A 19,434-nucleotide genomic window follows, 5' to 3' on the forward strand; every position below is an offset into this window, starting at 1 on the left:
AAAAACACTTCCTTTACAAATTTCAGTCTTGCTAAAATGCAGTGAGTGAGAGTATTCTTAATTTTCCAATGGCAACATTTAAAAAAATTTAAGTATGCAATGGAAAATCAAACACAGAACAAAGATGCGCAAACTCGCCAAGTACTTGCACGACAATTGAAGAGAAAGATGCACAACATTGCTGGCCAGAAAATGCATTTCAATCCCAAAACTCTTGTACTTATATGCCGTATGTTACCAGATGAGCTGCTAAGCATGAGGCTGGTAAAGTAATTTGTGCAAGAAAATGTTTTTCAAAAAAAATCCATACTATAAGACGGCAGCTCGTTGATAAAGTACTACGTAGCATGTGGATGCTCTTGTCTGAGAGCACGGTATATTTAGAAATGTGCTGTATACTTTCATGTAAAGCCGCACGCCTGGTTTGGTTATAATATTTCACATAGGTATTCATGTATGGGCTGCACCCCCCTTTTAATAAATGCGCATCTTGCCGTGGTTGTCCAGCACTATCTCCGCCCGGTGTCAACGCGGTACAGTGGCGTATCATAGCTCCTATTCGGTTTGATCCAAAGCTAATAGTATTTTGGCAGAAAGCTCGACTTCACTGTTTATGTCCTCATGAAAGTAATTTCCTGGCGCTGTCGGGATCGTGCCATCGTGCTTTCTCAAGCATTGTATTTCGTACGCAGCTATTGCCACAGCGAACTGACGCATTTCTCAACTGTTGTGGTATTCTTGTTGGCTATGGTACAATTTTTTTCATAGGACATCACTTCATAGTTTGTTCATTTCATACAGGTACATATTCTAATGATCTGATCTGGGAAGTGGGGATTATTGCTTGTAAAACAATAATCTTTTCCGTTTCATTGTTTTCACGCATATGCAGTGATTCGAACTACCTTCCGTGAACTTTTGCCACAATTTAAGATGTTTCGTTGCTTCATTTTGCCATTGGCATGTAATAGACTGATGAAGTAGCATTAATTTCACATTCTCTTGTTCTTTTGAATGTTATCTAAACTTGAAGCTTTCTTGTAAGCTTAAATGCCTGACACTTATTTTCATAACAGCACAAAAAAAGCATTGAGAAAGACAGAAATGAGAGGAGCATGGCGCCGATGGTCAACAGGCAAACATATTTATGATGCTGCCCCTTTTTATAGCTGACACGCTCATTCATGGCACATGTTCGTAGCCAAATACAAAGGAGCAATGCAAGGAAGCAAAGAAAGAAAAAATGTCCACAGTTTTGCCCTAAGGGCAAAGCAATGAATGCGATAGCAACACAGCAATGTCATACGAAGTAAGGTGAGCGGCTTTGGTAGCAATATGAATTGTAGTAAACATGAGCTGATTAAGTAAGCAGGTGTGCTGCGGCGTAAGTAGACCGACATGAAGAGAGACTGGATGACCACGCGAAGGCGCGTGTGAAACGGTGGTGTTGATGAGAAGCCCTTCTCGTGGGCAGCGCGTGCGAAGGGACACACCTGTACCTCTGCACTGCCGATCCGGGCAGCATTGCATGTGTAGCGTGCGTTGTAAAATGTGGCCCGACTATTACTAGCTAAATGAACAAGCGTGGTGTGAGCGCGCACAAACAAACATGAATAGATCACAATGAATGACCAACGTACTTCCAACCTCGAGACGCTCATTTCAAACCTCACGCAGTCCCTTGACAATCTGAAGTCCACCATAAACAAAGCATTTAATGACGCCCCAGCCCCTATAGAAGACAAGAATCACCCCTTCAAGCGCACCCATCCCGTACCCGCTTCGTCAGTAGGCCTGGCCCGCAAAATTAAGCCCGCCGCCCTTCTCACTCCACCTAATCCTTCCAATAACAAGCATCATGGCGATCATAATAATTCAGTAGAACTTCCAGTAGCCTCTCCACAAAGCGCACTCCGCTTACAGCCATGGCTCCTTACGCAAACCACACTACCTCACTTTATCCTACTACAAGAAACAAGGCATACCAAAAACATCCCAGGCTACCGAGCTCTGCACGCCGACCCCGCCGCGCCGCTGTCTTCCGTTTATATTCGCCGATATCTCTTATGAAGTGGACTTCCACTGGGCTTCCACGCCGGGAACGCGTGGCACTCCGCCGTCTACCCACCAGCACGGCAGTCACGCCTGCGTTCAAAGCCCAATACATTGACAAGTCGCTTGACCCTACCGGCGGAACTTGCACCACGGGTGCGCCAGCCACAGCACACCACTTGCTATGGACATGTCCTGGCCTGTCATCACTGCGAAGAATCTGCCTTGCTGGGCTGCAGAGCTCAGTCGCCACTCTCAATGACTGGATCCTTCCTGGAGGGACCCCTCAACACCGCAAAGCTATATATGACAGCTTGCTCACCTACGTTATAAGAAGCGAAACCATTAACTTAATGTAGGCACCTCACCGGAAAAACCACTGGGGTTGCCTTTTCATACAAGTACAATTTTCTATTTTTTTATGATTGAATAAACGTATTTCTCTCTCTCTTATGAAGTGGAAGATGTTCCATCCACTTTACTTCCATGTGTAACAGCCATTTCTTATTTCCCAGAGCCCCTGAACCCACCTCTCACACTTCTGAATGTCTACAATCCCCTCAAATTCTACCACAATTCTCTCTCCTCTCTTTCATTTTCTTCGATCCTTTCCAAAACACCGTGACATTATTCTTGGCGGAGACTTCAATGCCCCAAATACCCTATGGGGTTACCCAAACACTCTGCGCCCTGGCCGCCTTCTTCACGCCCACACTATGCAGCACTTATAAACACTCATCAATACACCTGACACACCCACACGAGACGGAAACGCAAAACAACGTCATACAACGTCTCACCTCACCTTTCACCATGGCCACAATCCTCCAGAAACTATGCAAGTCCTTCCGGACACCCTCCTATCCGACCATCACATAATTGAAATTAAACTGACCCTCACTCACAAACCCAAAAAACGCATCACCCGGACCAACTGGGACCTCTTTCGTCGCCTGCGAGTCTAGGAGTCAACTCCCAACTATGATGTGTGGGTGGACTCGCTACGGCGCAGGCCACCACCAATACAGAAGCTAACCCTCCGACGGACCATGCTGACCCACACCTCATGCGTCTCTGGAGTCGCCGTAAACGTCTTCTTAGTCGCATCCGTACCCAACCTAACAACATCCAGCTTAGACACACATTAGACACACTCAACACTGACATATTATTCACTGCTCCATCCTTGAGACAACAAATTGGAATCGCATATGCGATTCTATCAACTCTTCCCTCCACACTAAATCAGCCTGGTTGATCCTCCGGTCCCTCCTTGGCCCTCAACCTGCTCCTCTTCCCACAATCCAAAAGCATCTCTCCGAGCATGGTTCTACTTCCCTCCTTCAACAGGTCACGGATATGTACATCCCTCCCCCACTTTCTTCCCTGTACCCTGAGTACACGGGGCCTCCCAATAGCGGTTTGGACCACCCCTTCACTCTGCCGGACCTAGAACGAGTGTTGGCTCAAAACAAGACTGGTACCATTCCGGATGCGGACCACATCACTTACTCTCTATTGAAGAACATGCCTGATTCCCATAAAGAATTTCTTTTACACAAAATAAATGAACACTGTACCAATGGCACTCTTCCCGATGAATGGACCTCTTTCATCATTACTCTAGTACCAAAGCCCGGCAAGCCCGGCAAGCCCGCCACACTCTCCAACCTGCGACCCATTTCACTCACTTCCTGTGTCGGGAAAACCATGGAACGCATGGTACTCGCACGTCTTACGGATCTTCTCGACAATACTCACTTCCTTCCGCACAATCAGATTGGTTTCCGCCCCCACATGTCTACTCAAGACCTCTTTCTCCTTCTCCAGGAAAATTTCTTTCAACCTTCGAGGTGTCAAGTTCACGCACTTGTCACTGTGGACGTGCGCAAGGCCTTCGATACCCTACTTCATGACGCTATCCTCTCCCCCCTACAAGACACCGGCTGTGGATCCCGTCTCTACTGTTATGTTTCTTCTTTTCTCCGTTCGCGACAAGCTCGGTTCCGACTCGCGACCACGTTGTCTCCACCCATCGCGCTCACCCACGGAACACCTCAAGGTGCAGTGCTCTTGCCATGCAACCTTCTTTAATCTTGGGCTAGCCCCTCTCGCAAAATCCTATCCTTGTCTGAGATTCCGCACCTAGAGTCAATTCTCTATGCTCATTATATAACCCTTTGGTGTACTCACGGCTCACCGGGGAAGGTGGAATTCACATTACAATCCGGCCTCAACCTCATTTCCGAATTCCTTTCCCGCTCTGGTATGCAAGCGGCTCCAGAGAAATCTGAGCTGCGGCTCCTTTCCGCTACTAAGTACCAACAGTCTGTAAACCCCCTCCTTAATCTCACTCTCGCCGGTACTCCCATCCCCCGCACGCCATCCTGCCGGGTTTTAGGCTTTCCCCTCCAAGACCACTCTTTCACCCGCGCAATACAGTCCACGATCACCACATGCCACCAAGTAACTCACTTAGTCCAACGAGTGGTCAAGCGGCGCGGCGGCCTCGACGAATGCAGAGCCAATCAACTTGTAACAGCTTTTGCCTTGAGCAAAATCCTTTATTCCCTGCCATACTGCACACTTACGCAGACGCAAATGCATCGCATTCAGTCGGCATTAAACAGTCTCTATAAAGCTTCCCTACATCTTCCGACACACGCATCCACAACCAAACTATACGCAACCGGCCTATTTCTTCCCCTTGCAGAGCTCTTGCGCCTCCATAGGGAACGACAACTTTCTACTTCTTCTCTATCCCTTGAATTGGCCGCGATCGTTCATGCAACGCATGAACTAACCTTTGTCTCTCCCTCTCCTCGCTATCATTTGCTCGGACTCCATGACGGCAATCCGGGCTCTTCGCGACAACAGACTTCCCGATAATCTTCATGACGACCTTTCTGACGCTCTCTCCCTTCTCTCCCCTGCTTTGGTCACTGTGGTGTGGGTGCCAGGTCATGCGGGGATTATAGGCAATCATTTCGCTCATAAGCTTGCCCGCGAGATTAATAGCCGGGCGCCGACGATCCCCTGGCCTTGCCCGCCCATAGCGGACGAGGCACACTTTTATAAGAAAACTCTGAAGCAGCACTACAAACACCTCCGGCACTCATTGCAGACGCTTCCGCCACCACACCCTCGTCTCTCCACTGCCCAAGTACGCACCCTCAGGGCCATCCAGCTCAACACATTGATCCCTCCAGCACGCCTATACCTTTATCGTTACCGCTCAGACCCCTCGTGTCCCAACTGCCCCTCTACGTACGCAAATGTGGAGCACATCCTTTTCTCTTGCCCCGCAGCCCTACAACCACCTCACTACCCTCACCCCACTGGCGGGTGTGGTTGGCGTCGGCGGCCTTCGCCGACCAGCTGGCCATGGTCCTCCTGGCGGAGGAATATCTATAGGTCTTAGTCTGACCTGGAATAAAGTCTTTTCTCTCTCTCTACCTTGTGTATTAGACACCTCTTCTTTTACTTTTTTTAACAGAAAGTATTTCAGTTTATTCCTTCATTTCATTTACTCCTCTTTCGTGGGATAAGAGCACAAGTTGTAAGCCTTGCACAGCTTCAAGGGAACACAGGAAGCGTTCAGTGGGCATAGAGCTACTCTGTAATAGCATAATCAGTTCTTCCCATGGTCATTGAAGATTTCTTAAATGCTCATCAAGCGCGTATTCGGTTGGATAATGCAAATGTAAGCTGAACAAGTCACGAGTACATGACTGATGTTGACAGCCATGCTAGTTGGAGTGCATAATACTTCGTAACGTATTGGACGAAAACATAGGCGTCACTGCTCTCTAGCCTACTGAGAACACCCCTTGCATTGTTTCTCACCTTACTGTGCACTCAATCTTAAGTATAGAAATTTATTATGTAAAAAATTTTATTTCGCCTTATAAAGCTTTTGCCTGCAGAAGCCATCAATCTAAGGGGTTTTTCTTTTTCCTCGATTATATGTTCACATCCACCAATCGCTCAACAAGAGTTTCACGCTGATACTCTCACACTTCTTTCCACTAAACACATCCCTGCTTCCACCGGTTATCTAGCGTACGCATTGCATGTCCTGCCCAGCTTCATGTTTTCCGCCTAATGTCAACTAGAATCTCGGCTATTCCTGTTTGTTCTCTGATCCACACCGCTCTTTTCCTGTCTCTTAACGTTAAGCCTACCATTTTTCGTTCCATCGCTCTTTGTGCGGTCCTTAACTTGTCCTCGAGCTTCTTCGTTAACCTCCAAGTTTCTGCCCGGTAGAGTGTAATGATTGCACACTTTTCTTTTCAACGACACTGGTAGTTCCCAGTCAGGATTTGGCGACGCCTGCCGTATGCACTCCTACCCAATTTTATTCTTCTGTAAATTTAATTCTCATGATCAGGGTCCCCTGTGAGTAATTGTCCTAGATAAACATACTCCTTTACAGACTCTAGAGGCTGATTGGCGATCCTGAATTATTCTTCCCTTGTCAGGCTATTTAACATTATCTTTGTCTTCTGCATATTCCTCTTCAACTCCACTCTTACACTTTCTCGGTTAAGGTCCTCAATCATTTGCTGTAATTCGTGACCATTGTTTCTTAATAGGACAATGAGATCTGCCAACCGAAGGTGGCTGAGAAATTCGCCGTTGATCCTCACTCCTAAGCCTTCGCAGTCTTCCCAAAACAAAGTAAATTAGTGGCTTTTGAATAAAACTGTGAGCCCTTCCACTCGGGTGGAGATGAAAGACCAGCGAAGCTGTACTATGGTGGGAATTATGCATTTCCAATTATGACTATTAAGATGTACGGGTGTAATTGGTTGTTTGAACTATCAAAGAATGAGAAATATAAATGATACAGTGATTTTCATTTATTTAGTGACTACAGGGATCATGGCCTTATAGTCGCTACGGTACACCGCCAAGGATGTCCGGCAAAGGTTGGCACGTTCTTCCTAAACAGGTCACCAAGGCCGTGCGCGTTCGCTGCAACCGCGGGCAAAACGACGCCGCCATCGACAACAGTTGTGCGCGTTGTTTGTGTGACCGCACACAACCGCTGTCAAAACGCTGGCTCCGTGACAGAACGGCTAAACGCCGTTTTCGACACTGTTAGGGGAGAGGCGGGCAAGAGCCCAGAGAGAGTCCGCGGCACAGGCGGCAGAGGCCGGCAAGGCTGCGCGCATGCGCGGCAGTAGGAGAGCGGGCACGCACACTCACAATCTAGGGTGCCTAGCTGGCTGCCCTCTTTGGCGCTGAGCCGTGCTCCCTCAAGGGCTGCAGAAGATAGCGCCAACCTTTCCCTTTCCCTCAAGAACCACTTATCATCATCAGCTGGCTGCCCTCCTTGCCCACCGCTCCCCTTCCGCAGGGAAGTCGCGTTTGCTCTCCGCCGTGCGTTCCCTCCCCGTGAAAGCGCGCGTCCCTCGCCCTCGCTTGCTTTCACTAGCACATAAGTCGCGTTTGCTCTACGTCGTGTGTTCGCTCCCTGTGAAAGCGCGCGTCCCTCGCCCGCTTTCACTCTCACATACCGCATACGCCCAATTAGAGTTCTTATTGCGACAGCAATTATATGGACACTCAAAAGCAGGTTTCTGCCGTCGGCGTCGCCGTCGCCGTCACCGTGAGGTTCCGTATGACGTCATTTGGAGAAGAAATCGTCGCCGCGCGCCGAACGCTGTATGTGCGAGTGAAAGGGCGCGAGGGGCGCGTCTTTCACGGGGAGTGAACGCACGGCGGAGACAAACGCGCGTTCTGCGCCGTGCTCGCTTAAGGGCTGCAGAAGTAGGCGTCTCTGTTCTCCTTCACAATCACCATGTATGTAGAGCAAACGCGCCTTCTTCCGACGAGCGAGAGGCCGTGGGGGAGGGGGAGGGAAGGGAGGCGACGTTTAGCTGCGGCACGCACTGCCTATTTATATCAGAGGCTCCGGCAACAGTCACCAACGCCGCACGCATTTTGAGCGAACGCGGGCAAAACGCCGATGGCGTCGACAACAGTTCTGTGTGTTGCCGATGCTGCTGCATGTCCAAGTTTATACAGCTGATAAAGCTAATATCTTTACTCCGTATAGCTCTCTACAAGTTTGCTATCGCAATTGATGCTTCGCCTTTCAGGTGAAACTGCGACAACTTTTTTTTCTATTGCCGGACGCGGCCATCGAAAAGTGATCCCTTAACAGCTTCGCTGTAAATCTTTGGTACACTTCGGTCTGGGTGGGCATCGAACCGGGGCCTCCGCGGCGCGACACGAGCACGCTTCCCTGATGCCACAGCAGCTCCACGGTTCTGCCTAGAAACATTCTAGTGCACTCTAGTTCTGCCTTACTAATGGCATATTCTAGTGGTCGTTTCAGAGCGATCTCGCTGTGCTACAAAACTGGCGAAAAACAACTTTAAAGCTGTATTACGACAATAACCGCGTATGGAAGTGATGATCCTGCTTCGTTATCATCAGAGGAACCCGTTTATGCAAAAGGTAACGCTTACTAACTCTTTTACATCACCTTTGTGGAGCTACCAGAGTGCTCTAACATGGCCACCCGAATATGCCATAAATGTGTGCATAATGCGTTCGCGATTACACACGTCACGTGTTGACCGAGAGGCGCTCGTGCCACTGCTCGCGCGCTCGTCGTCGTCTTCCTCCACAGCTGGCTACGATGCCGCTGAAAATGCCCGCGTTCCCATACTGCCCCTCGCGGTCGTGCCACTGCTCGCGCGTCCGTCGTCGTCTTCTTTCACAGCTGGCCGGCTTTCGCTTTCGCGTTTTGCAAACGTCTGACACTTGCTTACTTTTATTCAGAGAAACTTGACTGAGTATATATTCAGATAAGCGCGACGCACGGACATCGCAGCGGTGGTACTAGATGTCGAAGCCTATCCAAAGGGTAGCGTGAGAGAAGAGCACGACTGCATACACGTCTCATGCATGAAACGTTTCGGCGAGGGCAATACGTTGTATCGCTACTTTGCCTTTTAAGGCGAAAGCCCTATATGCCACGTGGTGAGGTCTCCATTTCAAGGCCGCTTCAAAACAGCGTCGTGGACACGAAATGGTCCTCTTAGGATAAGAGGCGATAATGCACACAAAACCGTGATTAAGGCTGCAAGAATGATTAAGCAAGTGAACTTAAATGATAATGGGTATGCAGAGAGGTGAATGAGGTGAATTACGAGTGCATTGGGGGTGAATTAAAGGAGTTTAGTTCGGTGATAGGAGTCAAACGACAAGTAATGATGAGATAGAGTGAGCTAACATAATTAAGAGTAAATGAGGGTGAATTAAGCGTCAATGAAGGAGAATCAAGTGGTGATAGGTTGGATCAAGAGCGACAAAAATTGGAAATTTGGAGTAATAGAGCGAACAAAGTGTGATGGAAGTAAAACCGAGATGTTAGAGTGAATGAAGGTGAAACAAGCAGTGGTAGGGTGAATCAAGAGTGAAACAAGTGCTAATTAATTGTGGATCGAGGGGTTATGGAGGGGGGGAATGACATGCAAAAAATATATGTAAGATTTCTTGGTCCAATTGTGATAGTGACTAAGCAAAAAATTGCCAAATCATGGTTCGCGTTTGGTGAATCATAGGAAGGGTGACTTGCAAAATTACATGACTTGCAAAAATGGCTGTATATTGTGGTTTCACAGTGTCGATGACTCGGGGAAGAAAAGAGGGTCATCGTGTCATTGAGCCAGCGGCGCTCGACTTTCGCCTTCAAGCCGTCTTAAGGGCAAACTACACGTACGCGTGCCGGCGCGCGATATCTTGCGCCAACGCGCCTCACGCATGCGCAGATAGTGCAGGACAGATCGCACGCGTCGAAGCATGGCTGGAGCACAGTTCTCTAATGTTTACGCACGCTAAGAAATAGCGTTGTTCAACATGGTGGCACCCTTGGCACCCGGTTCAGCGTGAATTCTCGTGGTGGCTAAGTTCTCACTCGCGTTGATCGCCAGTAACTACTGAAATGAGCTTTCACTTTCCCTAAACTAACCTGAAACGTTAGTTATGAGCGCATAGCTCGTCCAATTTCTGAGATCGTTCAGCGATTCCCGTAGGCCTAACGAGACGCGTTCGCATAGCAACAGCCGGATGGTTGCTAATGGATTGGCTTGGCTTGGGTTTGTTTGACACGAGTCACCGCTTTTTTGAAAATGATCCCCGACAACCACAACTGGTCGGTGGTGCCGTATTTGCGAGTCTGCTCACCTTTTACCATGTCAATGGGCGCGCACATGCGGCGAGGCTGCCGCAGCTCGAACGATGAAGTTTAGCCACATACGCACTCCCTGTCGCGTCGGATAGACCTACGATTCAAGCCTCACGTGATCGCTGCCGCAGTCATTGCTTCACCTTTCACGCAAAAGTGTGTGTAATATAAGACTCTGCTTAAGACATTGTATTTGTGAATGTCTAACGAAGCTGGCACTGCTCATTGGAATACACTGACTGCATTACCAATCCTCAGCCATCAAAGTTGTCTACTCAGCAAGAGAGAGAGAGAAAAAAGGTAAAGCAAAGACAGGGAGATCTGCTCTGCAAGATTTCTACTCTGTCAATATCCATAAAATGTAGGTCATTGTGCTTTTAATGCGTCAGCACTCTTTGGGTCTTCACGCAATTTCTGGAGGATATCTATCTATCTATCTATCTATCTATCTAGATATCTATCTATATATATCCATCTACCTATGTTTGTACCTAACCGTTTTCCCGAATACCTGGGTAACTGGGTAGTCCGTCGTCGAATGGTTAGCGCATCGGGCTGCTCTGCTGAGGTAGCAGGTGTCAAGACCAACCATTGGACCAGCTTGTGGCGGTGAGTATCAGCCAACGTGTGTATACGTGCTGCTCTTCAACCGACCTCTTTCACGCCGACATGGGTCACTGTAGACGCGGCACTGGGTGGGTACCACTGTTCGAAGAAACACTTTTGACGCCGACTTCTAGGTGTGTACCTCTCGGTCTGCGCTAGTCTTCAAAGAACCTCTTTGACGCCAACTTGGATTTCTAGGTAAGTACCACTGGGAATGTGCCGCTCTACAATGACGAAAAGGATCCCATAAGCTTATCCGATGCTGAGCGGAATCGAACCCGCGTCACAAGGGATCGTCAAGGACAGCAACCTGGTGCATTAGCACGCTTTGCCGCAAATGCACTGGGTGTGTGCCGCTTTCCATGAACGCCCTTCACGCCGACGCGTTAGTGAGTTGCGCCATGAATGCACTTAGTATGTGCCCGTCTTCCATGAACTTCAAGACAACTTGGGAGAATGAGTGTGCGGCAAGGGAGGGAACAATTCTCGGCCTTCGCAGGCACCGGCTCGCCACGCTTCTCGTCTCGACGGCCACGCACGTACTTCTCAGCAGTGACACTAGATGGCGCACAGTGTCCAGAAAGGAGCGCGATAGAGGAGCTCGGTTGCCGCATGACGCGCTTGTGAGCGTTCGCACGCACCGGTGTGCCTTGCCTTTCGGAGGCCACACACAGGCTTCGCGGCGGCGGCGATAGATGACACCGAGTGTTCTTAGGGAACCGCGAAAGAGTAATCCCGCTGCAGTACACGTATCATACATATCTCGTTTTGACGGTGGTAATACGTTGTCCCGATACCTATCAAATGCCAAATGCATTACCGTCGGCAGTCATCGTGAGACGGGTTTCGCCGCTTTGTTTATATTTGTCGTTTATAAGTGCAAGTAGAATGAGACGTAAGACATATTTTCGATGCTGGAGACACTGTTTGCAGAGTTCTAACTCTGTAACATCATTCTGAAAATTCTTTACTATACTCGACGTCCTTTCTGAAAGTTAAGATGTAACCACAGTAGAACGTGTACATGCACAATACAAAGCAAATAAAATAAATCGTTTCCCTCGCGTATCAGTTCCAAAGCGGCCGTGGAACAACACAAACAAACTCGAATACTTATTGGGCATTATATCACTCAAAAGCACAAAGGAAACTGCCTAAAAACGCACATTTGCGTAATCAGAACAGTACTGCTAAGTCATAGCCTACCTGTGTTGAAAGCGGGCATTTGCTACGCACGAAAATTATTGTTTCTTCAGCAGGATCTAGTTTAATGCTAGAAAGAACAATTGATCTTGATACTCTTCTCAGTGCTAGTGGCCTGGAAACAAGGTTGACATATGATTTCATTCACTGAGGTTAAGAACCGCTAACATGAAAACACAAAACTATGTCGTGAGGACGCTGTCCTCTCTGCACTCCCACGAACTTTGTTTTGTTAAAGCGGTACTTCAGTTTAAGTGAGTTCTTTTACAACTGCAGGATACCTTATTTACTATATATATACTGTGAAGTTCTACAGAAGCTCGGTTTCTGGAGGTTGTCCACGGAGACACACTGAGCAGAACAGCCACCATGAACGCTTTTCTCGTCAGCGTTGTTTTGTCCGCAGGTGAGGATGTGACAATATTCGTTGAAAGGTGTTTCTTTCTTGCCACAATGCGAACAAGCGCTTTAACGCGATCAGCTTAGGGTAGTTCTTAGGGTAGTTCACGCACTTTTCGGGGACTATCACATATCTATCTATCTATCTATCTATCTATCTATCTATCTATCTATCTATCTATCTAACTGTTTGCCGCCAACTTTGTTGCTGGATATGTCGCACTGGGTATGTGCCACTTTGCGTGTGCCGCTCTTCAATGAATCTATTTCAGGGCAGCTTGTGTAACTAAGCATGTGGCACTGCATATCTGGCCCACTTCAATTACATCAGTTAACCTGTTTCACGCCAACCTGTGTTACTGGTTATGTACCAGTGCTTATGTACCGCTCTTCATTCACCGTCTTTCACCCAAACTTGGGACACTGGAAGATTTGTACACGTTGCAGAAAAAAATGTAAGCGATTACAAGTACTTCTTTAAAAATTGTGATTGATTACGATTACTAATTACTCCCCCACAAAAGTAACTTAGCAATTGCTCAAAAGTAATCTTTACGTTAAAGTTACTTCCTTCCCTACTTTTAGTAACATTAAACAAATGCAGTAAAAAGAACAAGCTGTCCTGGTCCTTTCAATGCATCCTCGGCAGCCTTGTTTATATCATTAAGAATGTCAAAATTGTCGTTCGTATTGTTTGCGTCTTTTTCTGCGAATATATTTGCAGCGATATTTAAAACTCACTCGATGTGCACGCTGCAGAGAAGGCTTGTGTTAGAGAGAAGGGTTGTGCGTAGGGACACATTGTTGCCACTATTTTGCGTGAGTGAGTGAGTGAGTGAGTGAGTGAGTGAGTGAGTGAGTGAGTGAGTGAGTGAGTGAGTGAGTGAGTGAGTGAGTGAGTGAGTGAGTGAGTGAGTGAGTGAGTGAGTGAGTGAGTGAGTGAGTGAGTGAGTGAGTGAGTGATTGAGTGAGTGAGTGAGTGAGTGAGTGAGTGAGTGAGTGAGTGAGTGAAATAACTTTGTTTCGGTCCAGAGAAGACGTAGGGGAGACCCCTCGCCACCCGACTAGTCCCACGTAGGGACGGCCAAGCCGAGCTTGACAGCCCGATCGCGGGAACTCTGGACGGCCAGGGTTTGGTCGTTGAGTTCGGGGTTGCCCAAGAGCGCAGCCCACCTATCCTCGCTGAAGGCGGAGCCGATGGCATCACACTCCCACAACACATGGTCCAATGTTGCCGTTAGTCCACAGGCAGGGCAGTCTGCACTGGGATACCTTTCAGTGTATAAGCGTGACGAACCGCAAGGTTAGGATACGCACGGGCTTGTAAAAGTCGAAGGGTAACCGCCCGCGCCCTGCATAAGGCATGCAGGTGCGGGTGGTTACCCGTCCTGACAGATAGTAATGTTTGGTGATCTCAGTATACGTGAGCAGGGTCCCCGCGGGCGTAGGGGGTCTGCGGGGGCGGCGCGGTCAGTGAGTCTTCGCGCGGCCTCGTGCGCGCTCTCGTTAGGGTTAGAGGGAGAGCCCTCCGTCGACCCCAAGTGATCGGGAAACCAAATGAGAGAATGCGGAGAGATAGTTTTGATGCTTTGGGGAATGCGAAGGGCCTGAGGGGAGACCATCCCGCTTTGGTAGGCCTTAATGGCCACCTTGGAATCGCTATATATTGCCTCTCTGCGACCATCGAGCACAGCCAGCGCGATTGCAACCTGTTCGGATAACAAGGGATTCGATGTGCGTACCGTAGCGCAGCAAGTCATCTTGGAATTAGAGTCGACGATGGAGATGGCGAACGCCTCTTGTTGGACATATGCCGAGGCATCCACGAAGCTTGCCTCAATGTGGTTGTTACGGACATGCTCGAGTAGAGCTCTAACCCTGGCGCGACGTCTGCCGACGTTTTGTGCGGGGTGCATATTGCGGGGAATGGGCGCGATGTGCAGTTGAGATCTGGTGTCGCTGGGAATCCGCACTGGTCGACAGGGTAGAGGTCCGCCTCGTCGAGTATCTTGCGGCCCGCCGAGGTTCCGATTATTCAATGCTGCTATGCGCGAGTGTGGAACCTCTATGAAGAGGGAGATTCATCATTGCGGGGGTTAGGAGAAAGAACTCTCAATAAGGAAAGGTAAAAACTGGCATCAACATCGGAAGTGGCCATCGCTATCGAGCCATAGAAGCGCCATTTATATTTATTGGCTCGCCTCTGGTGGACCTTGTCCCGGCGGCCCTCATTCGTTATTATTTCAGACTTAAATGACTTATTACAAAGTTCGCCGATAAACTTTCACGTTTCTTGAAATGTGCTCAAATCTGTAATGTAATTGAATATACAGTTGCATATTACTCATCTCCAAAAATACTGCTATTGTGTTACAACTCCAAAAATAGCTGTGTATGCGTCACTGTATATATAAAACAAACGTAAACAAATGCGATTAACCACCAACAAGCTTCTGTCTATACCAGATAAGTCCTAGACTGCACTAAGCGAAGAGGAATAAAGCAGCACCTCTTAGCGCCTCTGAAACCACCTCAAATCACTTCCTCGAGAGTTAGAGAGATAGAGATTTATTATGAGAGAGAATCTCAGATGCCGTACATCGAAATGTGTAAATCTGCAAGCTCGCCTTGTTCATGTAATCAATAAGCTGCAGCTGCAATATGGCTATCGTGAGAAGGAAGCAGCCCATGTACATGTTTTCAGTCCCTTTGAGCGCGGTAATTTCTGCCAAATTCGAGTACTGAATGATTAACGTTGCAGGTTGGGCTTGTTGGTATAACATGATGGAGGCAAAAGGCGTAGCGCACTGAGAAACACGAGACAATAAGAAGAACACAGACAACACACACGTTTGGCGCTAACTTTCAACAAGTTTTTATTGCGGGATCACAGCGTATATATATACCCCTCTCCCGCCTGCAATAGCAACACGTGCTCCGATCAAACTGATAGCTGATCTCGCTACAGAATGGGAAGTAAGTGATAAAAAAGGATAAAAAAGAAGAAAAAAAAAACAATAATCATGCCATACGCATAAATTCCACCTCTTTTCTTGATAATGAAGTGGACGGTTCGCTGGATACAAGACCCACCGAAGGTGGCGATGTGTTATGCCTCAATAATCAGCATGGTGATCTCGTTTAGGCTTTTTCCTAGAATCACCGTATCTTCAAAGATGGGCCGGCAGGGGCAAAGGTCTGCAAGAATTTCCCCTGCCGGCCCATAAAAACGAATCCGCGCCTATAGGTGGGGGTTCATTTTTATAGTTCTCGAAGAGACGGCCCGTCAACGACCAATTTTCTCGGCTCACATCATCTAATAAGCAACAAGTACTTGTAACGGTGCAAAAAGAAAGAAAATCGACTTTAATTTTTGTGAGCGGGTTCCTTTTACGTCGAACATAAAACGTATAAAAGCAGGTGCTTCAAAACTCAAGCAAAATTTCCGTTTGGCTAAATTGGTAATAAATATGTACATATAGTATAAACTATACTGAAGCAATCGCGGCCAATCTTCAAGGGTGGTAATTCTAACTTTCTTATTAGCAGCCTTTAAAAAGCACATAAGCAGTTGACATGTACTACACCGGGTGTTAAGCTAATATCACGACAGTCCCAGCCCGTCGCTTCCGAGATTTTTCAGCGTGACACTGACCGCCGGTGGCTGCGCCATCTCTCAAAGGTATACATGCTGAGGAGTCGCAGATTGTGATTTATGCGTCACTTCCGGCGCGCGGTGACAGCAGCCCCATTTTTCGTTCGTATCTTAAAGAAGTCCACTTTTGCGAGCATTTCGTGACCCATCCACTGGTGCTTAAGAAAGGAAACTTTGCACGCTGCCCGCTCTAGATTTATAATATCTGGTACTAGGATTTTACGCGGCCCCAATTTCTGTGGCAGTTGGCTTTTAAAAATATGGTCCCTTATTAACAAGACGCTCTTGCGCTAAACTTTTTCGTAAAAGGATATTCCAGCCAAACCTGATGCTGGACACAAAAAACGAAGGCGACCGGGAAATGGCAAAGATCGCTTACGAAAAAAGGAAATTGAATACAGCCCTGGAAAAAACTGTGAATTCAGCTCCTGTAATTTCATACAACTCTGCACAATAATTAAAATGCAATAAACCTTCACGCTCACGTCGTTTATTTAAAGTTATCACTCAATATTATTTTATTGGAGTACAACACTATGCTTTAGAAACGCCAACGTAGGAAAAAGCGTGCTCAAGGAAACCTTTTCTCTTTCTTTTTCAGCATCGTTATCACATGCTACAGAAAGCGCAGCGAAGTTGGACAACAGTCCTGCCGCGGCAAGCTTCCCGTTCACTTCCAACCAGCCAGCGAGTGCAGATGTATTCAGCGACTTGTCCGGCGGTAGCGCATTGAGCGGTGCTTACACTAGCAGTAACTCATTCAGCGACGGTTCATATGGAGATGGCTCATTTCCAAGTAATGGGTGGGCCGCAGGCGGCCATCCATCCATAGGTGGCTGGACGGATGGCGGTTCGGTGAGCGGTTTCTCGGGCGGTAGCCGGCTTGGCGGCAGTTGGACAGGCGCAGACTTGATCGGCACGGGTTCCTTCAATGATTTGCCGAGCATCGGACCCTTAGGTGGGAGCCCCGTACCTGTTAGGCCCAGTGCTTCTCCGTTAGGCAAATTCGGTGGGGCCAGTTCATGGCTTAGCGGGTCGTCCATAGCATCGTCGGGTCGTGGCTCGTCAAGCGCCTTTTCGTCCGGCGGTGCATCCTTGGATGGAATATCGTCCGGTACTTTCGGTTCCATCATAGGTGCCCCGTGGAGTACATCGCATGGGAGCTCGACAGGAACTACCTTCAGCGGTAGTAACGTGTCTGGCGAAAAATCAACGGGTCACTCCGTAATTCGCCGGATGGACCATCGCTTTCGGGGCGATGCGCCATACACCGGTGGATCATTCCGCGATACTTTATCAATGGACGAACTTCGGGGGAGTACGTTCGGCAGTTTGTCAAGTGGTAAATCGTGGAGCAGGGTTGGGTTCGGTGATGGTTCCGTTCTTAGTGGCAATAGGGTGTTTGGTAGTGGCCCGTCACGAGGCCAATTCGGCGGAGTTTATTGGGGCCGGAGCCACCTGGGAGGGACGTCTGGAGCGAACGGAGCCTCGAGTGCACCAGAATACCTTAGAATGAATGGAATTGGTGGCCGCGGAATGAGTGTTGGTGTTGACAGCCTGCGATGGTCGTCCACCAATGGTGCAAGCAGTGCAGATACCACATTAAGTTCTAGACGCTACTTTGGCGGAAGTCTTGGTGGCGCAGACAAAGTCTCATCGGGAGGACGAGAATGGCCTATTAACGCCGTAATGGGTAGTTCAGGATATTTCGATAGCGCCAGTGGCAGATACCCTGGGCGGAATTTTGATTACACATACGGCTACCCCGAAAGCCGTTTTGCGCACAAGTTAGGCAACGGCGGAAGTTGGTCTAGTGGGCCTCGAGGTTTCTCCTTTAGGTTAGGTGGCAGTACATCTTCGAGCCAATTAGCAGACACGGTCAAGAACTTCATCAGCGGTCTTGGTCAAAGTCGGTAAGAATTTAATTTCTGCACTTTTGCTTGCTTGGAATTATGATAATGAATCATTGCGATGAGAACCCAAGAAACAATAAATCAGGCTTCTCTTGCGTTAATAGCTGAAGAACAATAACAACACTGCACGAAAGTAAGGATGTCCAGTTGCTCTTGAAAATGAAGAAATAATCTATTTAAATGTGGCCTCAATGGGGCACAGCTGCTGTTCTTGCTTAACTTTTATCTTTTAAATATATTCTTGGTCGCATAAACCTCAGTGCTCGTCAATGTTTTCGAAATTAACTGATTTCAGCTGATTTAGCTCTTTCGAACCTAATCACAAAAATATATTAGATGAAGGGCGCACGAAAGCCGTACGACTGCTCCTCTTCTCGTACTTTATACACCTCCTTCGACAATTTTTGCTGTCGCGGCTTCGACAAATACAACGCGGGTGGCCTGTTTTGAGTATTTCCAAGATTTATGGGCCTGACCGTGCCGTGGTAACTTCATAAACAGCGTAAATTATCTAAACTATGCTGTCTCTCAAAGCGCTGCTTGGCAATGATAACCGCGACTAGTATGACAAATCTGCGAAAACTGATCGCAGCTATCTGTCGGCGCGCTTTTTCTTAATTCTAAGTTCAGCCGAAGTAAACACTATAGGTGCAACTTTGTCTTACTGGATGCCAGAGGTTCAATACAACCCCTAACCTACAACGCACACAAACATACACATATATTCTAGGCCTCAAGCTCATCGTAGCGGGATGCGAAAAAATACACCTATGTGCCTGCTACACATTACAGTGAAATGTTTTCTAATAAATACCGCCAACATTTCGCAAATTGCATTGTTCTCAATACATATCACCTTTAAACGCCTAATAAACCCTTTTCTTGTTTGTGTATTTTCAGCAGCGAATGATACCGAAAGCGGAGACCTTGCGCGACTGAAGAACTGCAAGATGACACCCACAAGTGTGTTCAGGGTTGCAATTTATACGCGTATTACTTTGAAGATGAGCACATATTAACAATATCTGGATAGTAGTGAAGAAGTTTCTTTGGAATTCATCTCCACTATATAATTGACAAAGGCTGACCTTTCGGCAAAGCGCGGAAGTTATGTCACCAACAAAAATTGATCAAAGTTACGAAATGTGTACCATTGCATGCGAAAGTCAAAAATAAAGAAATGATCGTCCGTATGCCTGCGGACATCGGAACATTCTGCTTGACCTCAGGATAGCTTGTATATCTTTTTTTTTCTTTTTTCTTACTTGACAAATGGCTATCCTCGTCACCCACTCAAAGCCTAGCCTTCGTCAGAAGTGTTGAAACTAAGGTATTATTTTGCCTAGAGCAAGACTTCTTTCAGAAAATACCGAATGTCAGCTGTTGAAGTGTTAGGCATAGAC

General features: G+C 47.7%; 1 protein-coding gene across 1 annotated transcript; it reads left to right on the plus strand.

The window, feature by feature from the left end:
• Nucleotides 1-12,403: 12,403 nt before the first annotated feature.
• Nucleotides 12,404-19,066, plus strand: LOC125947569 (uncharacterized transmembrane protein DDB_G0289901-like). The gene is made up of 3 exons (XM_049672605.1): nucleotides 12,404-12,470; nucleotides 16,720-18,031; nucleotides 18,932-19,066. The coding sequence occupies exons 1-3, from the start codon at nucleotides 12,434-12,436 to the stop codon at nucleotides 18,939-18,941; spliced, it is 1,359 nt and encodes a 452-aa protein (XP_049528562.1). The 5' UTR covers nucleotides 12,404-12,433; the 3' UTR covers nucleotides 18,942-19,066.
• The last annotated feature ends 368 nt before the right edge of the window (nucleotides 19,067-19,434 follow it).

Source organism: Dermacentor silvarum, chromosome 8, assembly GCF_013339745.2.
Source record: "Dermacentor silvarum isolate Dsil-2018 chromosome 8, BIME_Dsil_1.4, whole genome shotgun sequence".
Classification (NCBI taxonomy): domain Eukaryota; kingdom Metazoa; phylum Arthropoda; class Arachnida; order Ixodida; family Ixodidae; genus Dermacentor; species Dermacentor silvarum.

What these genes read in the sequence shown, in the direction of transcription:
- LOC125947569 (XM_049672605.1), top strand. Translation starts at nt 12,434, where the DNA reads ATGAACGCTTTTCTCGTCAGCGTTGTTTTGTCCGCAG. An exon ending in CAGCGTTGTTTTGTCCGCAG is followed by an intron (nt 12,471 to 16,719) that starts GTGAGGATGTGA and finishes TTTCTTTTTCAG; the next exon opens with CATCGTTATCACATGCTACA.